This window comes from Buceros rhinoceros, unplaced genomic scaffold (genome assembly GCF_000710305.1).
Source record: "Buceros rhinoceros silvestris isolate BGI_N320 unplaced genomic scaffold, ASM71030v1 scaffold40591, whole genome shotgun sequence".
Classification (NCBI taxonomy): Eukaryota; Metazoa; Chordata; class Aves; order Bucerotiformes; family Bucerotidae; genus Buceros; species Buceros rhinoceros.
Genome location: NW_010396673.1, coordinates 5,501 through 10,727, shown reverse-complemented (window position 1 = coordinate 10,727; position 5,227 = coordinate 5,501). Strand labels below are relative to the sequence as shown.

General features: G+C 44.4%; 2 protein-coding genes across 2 annotated transcripts in view; one reads left to right on the top strand and one right to left on the bottom strand.

Moving 5' to 3' along the window:
• The window catches only part of COQ10B (coenzyme Q10 homolog B (S. cerevisiae)), a 7,182-nt gene extending 7,109 nt beyond the window's left edge, over positions 1-73 (top strand). The window contains exon 6 of the mRNA XM_010145962.1: positions 1-73. Coding sequence (XP_010144264.1) covers positions 1-73 — 73 coding nt within the window.
• A 1,780-nt stretch (positions 74-1,853) lies between these two features.
• HSPD1 (heat shock 60kDa protein 1 (chaperonin)) overlaps positions 1,854-5,227 on the bottom strand; it is an 8,475-nt gene continuing 5,101 nt past the window's right edge. Inside the window, exons 7-11 of the mRNA XM_010145960.1 lie at positions 4,994-5,093; positions 3,841-4,086; positions 3,297-3,471; positions 2,776-2,954; positions 1,854-2,692 (exon numbers count right to left, since the gene is read on the bottom strand). Coding sequence (XP_010144262.1) covers positions 2,540-2,692; positions 2,776-2,954; positions 3,297-3,471; positions 3,841-4,086; positions 4,994-5,093 — 853 coding nt within the window. The 3' untranslated portion in view covers positions 1,854-2,539. The remainder of the gene's footprint in view (positions 2,693-2,775; positions 2,955-3,296; positions 3,472-3,840; positions 4,087-4,993; positions 5,094-5,227) is intronic.

The window sequence follows — 5,227 nt, the reverse complement described above, 5'->3', positions numbered from 1 at the left end:
AGCGTCCAAGCTCCACGGCCCAGAAACAAGCATACCTCGGGAGCTTATGTTTCATGAAGTTCATCAGACATAAAAGGGAAAATTGTATCACCCTGTATTACAAACTTGTACACTTCATTCGTAGAAGAGGTGCCATGCTTCTTCCTTGGGACATCTATTTCATACCCAAGCTTTGTGGGGGATTTTACACCATACAAACCAGCCCCATTCAGCCAGGTGTATATAGAAGGTTCAAGCTGCAGTCAAGGACAACTTAAAGTGTTATCAGTAACAGCCAATGGCAGCTACTGCAACACAAGAGGTCTCAGGCTGCCGTTCATTGACTTGCCAGATGGTTTGTGTAATCATAGTTTAAGTTATGCCTTATCCAAGCTTTTTTTTTTTTCAGCATTGTAACATATTAACTCAAGTTTAAGTTATTAGTAGTGTGAATGTAACTTTACAGCATCCACTCAACCAGCTCTGGCCCAGCGAAGGAAAGCTGCCAGGCTGGCTTTGGGGAGTACCAGCAGTTTGTCGGGCATTGAGTGGCAGATGCTTTGAATGCAAATGAATGACAAGGGTAAGCTGCTGTTGAATTCTGACCAGCAACAGACACAGATTGCATCAGGAAACACCACAGCCTGAACATGCCAGATTTTTCAGATGTTAAATGTAAAGGGTATGTGTAATGTAAGGAGTCGTGCAACAAGGGCAGCAGTCTCAGCTCTAGCCAGGGGTTCTCACCCCTCTGGGCACCATACGTTCACAGCAGGCTGAACTTGCCCACCTCTGCCCCTGCCTCACTGTTCCACACTGCAGTTCGGTTATAGGGGAAGCATCTCATCTACTGCAAACAGTCCCCCGTTCAACACAGCTGTAAACCAAGGGTGGGTTACCTCTTGGAGAAGGAGGACACCAGTGCACGCCACTCTGTACACAGTGCTGTTCTCCCTGGGAGGAGGGAACAGTATGTCCTCCACTCGCTGCAGACCAGCACACCCAAGGCCAGCCGTCATTAAAAACACAAGAGCTAAACTTTAGTTCTTGGAATTTTTTTCAGCACCATACTGCCATTTAATTAGTTCACTGTGATGATACAGACTGCCTTGATTGGTTTTCAGTAGTCCTAGACGTGACAGTAATAATAGGTTTAACAGGTGTAAACCCCTGCCTTTACACTGACCTGCATTACTGAACTTACTTCCCAAAATTAGGTGAAGCTTCAGGTCAGTTTGAAGCTGCTTCTGTCTCCAAAGTGCCCCTAACCTACATGGTCACTAGCAAAGAGTGTATCAAAATGGCATGGGAGGGTATGGTTCAGGACAGACACAGGTCAGGTGCACTCTGAGGCCATTTAGAAAAAGCAATCGCAGTTTTCCACATCCCTTCTGCAAAGGATAGTCATTATTAAAGGCAGCAAGCCAGGGAAAGTGATGGCTGGATTAAAGTTGGTTTTACAGCACTGAGAATTTGTAAAGCAAAGCTGACACCATCGAGATAAACAAGTTTGGGAAGCAGAGCTGAAAAGCAGGAGAGACTTTACACAACGTTAGTAACTGTGTCAGGTCAAAGAACGCTGCAGCTGGCAAAGCAAGCTGTTGATTTTAAGGGTAACACAGCATCTAGTCCAAAATATTTCAAACTAAACCCTGGAGCCCATCACAAGAAAGCTGCAACATGAAGTCTCAAGGCAAGGAGGTAACTGCAGCATTTAAAAAAACTACAGCCCTTTCTTAGCGGAGACTTACCTGTTTCTTCCCCTCAGGGCACTTCACCTCCCAGTGCCATGAAAGGTGCAGGTGGCCTGTTCCAGCACAGGGAACAAGCAGGAGACAGGGCAAAATAAAGTCAGTGCATGTGCCTTATTTCCAGAGCACTGTTTAATGTTTCAAGGTACAGCATTGTCAGTCCAGCTTTGATATTTCTTAGCAAAATTAAAGTCACTTGTATCTCTGTGGAACATTCTAGACAGAGGAATATTTCCTGAGGGAAGTTCCCTGTCCTTGCCAAGCGCTACTGTGAGATTTCTAGTACATCTCAGGAGCAGCAGCACGCTGTCAGGGCTCCCCCCTGAGCATGGCTTTGTGTGCCGATGAATAAGGGGATACATTTCATAACTTTTGAGCAGTTTGTTTTATTACATAATGGTCACAGAACTGTGTTTTTCCCTACTCTCTACACAATTGTCTAGTTCACGCACAGTGGCTTCCGAGTTCTTCCTAGTACTGGCAAGCACCAATGCATTCTGGAACAGAATATCAAGTGCCTTAAGTTTAAATCAGGACCTTGGCAGATGGATCTTGCACCCAGGTATCAGGAATGTACAAATGTCTTTATTCAAAAAATACAAAATAAATTATCTGTAGGCATGGACAATGACTGTAAACAATTACACGTGTGTTAAATGAAATCCGGTAACTGATGGTTACAGTGATTCTTTTAAACACCAGCCTCTCTTCAGTCACTATCCACCCTCCTGCACTGACATCCAAGGGTTTTGAAGTCAGAACTGTCAGTGTTCAACAGCACAGCTCATGATGCATCCCCAGCCGCGGAATTAGAACATGCCCCCTCCCATTCCTCCCCCCATCCCACCCATTCCTCCCATTGCTGGCTCCTTCTCTTCTTTAGGAATCTCAGTCACCACTGCTTCTGCCGTCGATAGGAGAGACGCAACACCTGCAGCGTCCATCAGGGCCGTTCTCACAACCTAAAAATAGCAAAGAAACAACTCAGTACCTGCTGACTATCACGTGAGGAGGAAGCTGAGGGGTCAGGACCTTTTTAGGTTACCTTTGTTGGGTCTATGATTCCTTTTTCTACCATATTTACAAAGTCCCCAAGCATTGCATCATAGCCAACTTCTGCTGGACTCTGCAAGATTTTTTCAACTATTAATGATCCTTCAACACCTGCGTTCTTTGCAATAGTCATGGCTGGGATTTTCAGCGTTCTCTTTATGATTTCAATGCCTGTAAGAAGCAGCATATTTAGAATGACGTGTCACATATGACATGTGCTGCTGCCACTGCTGAGGCACACACACTCACATCCCAAAGATCAGCACAGAAAGAGAAAATATACACAAAGGAAGAGCATAAGCTGTTTTTATCACTTGGTTCTTTCATGTCCAAGTCAGGGACACAGTGAAAGCTCCTTCCCATGGTAAAACAGAGAACGCCATACCAAAGGGATGCGAGGTCCTAAACAAAGGACGAGCTCACTGCAAGCAATCTGCCTTTCATCTCATAAAGCCTCAGGACAGATGCAGGTCTAATCCCAACACTTCCACACATGTTCAAGTAATTACTTACCAATTCTCTGATCTTCATTGGCGGGAGCTAAGGCATCTAATGCTGGAATGCAGCGAAGCAGTGCACAGCCACCACCCGGAACAATGCCCTCCTCCACGGCAGCACGGGTTGCATTCAGGGCATCAGTAACTCTGTCCTTCTTCTCATTCACCTCAACATCACTCGTGCCACCAACCTACAAGAAGCAAGTCACACATCAGGGTCCTCACAAGGACCCCGGCTGGGAGAGCACTGCTGGCTATGGAGCTCCTGCTGCAAAATCTAAGTGGCCAGCTTGAGTCACTAACTAAGAAGTGCCAGAAAGCAAACCCACACACTGCTCTCCTGTCCTGGCAGTGTTCTGTTGTACCTCAGCACACAAGGAGCCTAAACACACAGTTCTAGATGATTATGTCATCAAGCTCTTAATACCAAAGTGCAGCACTGCAAGAAGCCAAATTCCTTATCCAACTCAACTGCCATGATTGTGAGACAACCACAGAGTAACTTGCATCAGCAACAAAGGATTGATACCACCCCTTTCCTATGAAGTTTAACCTCTCACCTTCAGCACTGCTACTCCATCAGACAGTTTGGCCAAACGCTCATTCAGTTTCTCCTTCTCATATTCGCTTGTGGTAACTTCTAGCTGTTCGATAATTTCTTGAATGCGTTTTTCGATTTGAGCCTTTTCACCCTTCCCCTTCAGAAGCATCGTGTCATCTTTGGTCACAATGACCTCTCCAACCTTCCCAAAGTCATGAGGCTGAATATCTTCCACGTTTAGGGTCAAACCCTCTTCTCCAAATACCTGAAACAAGTTGTGTTAAAAGTCATAATTCACAGCTTCTCCAGACGTGAATTTTTTTCTGCATGCAAACACACGCAACAGTCTAATGGTGTGAGAACCACACCACTGCAGCCCAGCTGAACAAAACTCTTCTCCTAACAGAGCCCAGGCACACAGGTACCTCACAAACCGGTCCCCACAGAACAGGGAGCTGCCAGCTTCTCATTAATGGCTGACTCATCTAACTCCCTGGTTCAAAGTGCCTGGGAAGTCAAGCTGTGTTACAGAGCCCTCCTTGTATTCTGAGAGGTTACAAATATTGGCACTAAACTGTAGAATAAAGTTTGCTAGTTTGTTACTCTGTGCTCTAGTTAGCTTAAACATTTAGTTTTATTTCAGAAACACTTCTGGATCCCAGTACTATATTGATTTTGAAGCGTGTATAAAACAATCGACATAAAGGGACACTAATCAGCACATCAGTTCTTTAAGTTGAGAAGAAAATAAAATTATGTGCCTTATTCAAAGCATTTAAAGAGTTGTATTTGTGCCACTGGAGTCTGGGAAATTGTCGCAGTCAGTTTTGTAAGACAGCAAGAAAGCTTTGCTATTTCTGAGGAATTTCCTTCAAGTTCCTCCTTCCCCTCAACAACCTAAATGCTGCAAGGGAAGTGTGTAACCTCAGTTTAAAGGACACACTACTCATGGGTGGTCAGGGTTGTGTTACAAACAATGATCTATATCCACATTTAAAAACAAATATGAAGATTCAGATGTTACAGTTAGGTTTTTTTTTGGAAAAAAAAAGACACACCATCAACACAGCAAATACCAGCCATGGACCTAAAATACACCACCTTTTCCTCCTTAAATACCAGTAGCCATATCTTCTGAGAGCTCAAAGCCAGTTAAAATTTAAATTACTTACAGCACCACCAGTAGCAAGTGCCATATCCTTAAGCTGGTTTTTCCTGTTGTCACCAAAACCTGGTGCTTTTACAGCGACGACCTGAAGACCAACCTTCAGTCTGAAGAAAAGAAATCAGAGAGCAAGACTCCACAGGTGTTCAAAACAGGAGTTTAATCACTAAAAGCAATTATTTCAGTGCAGCTCTAACAATCAAGCTGGTTTTGCTCAAAGAGGTAGTTAGGAAACAACTGC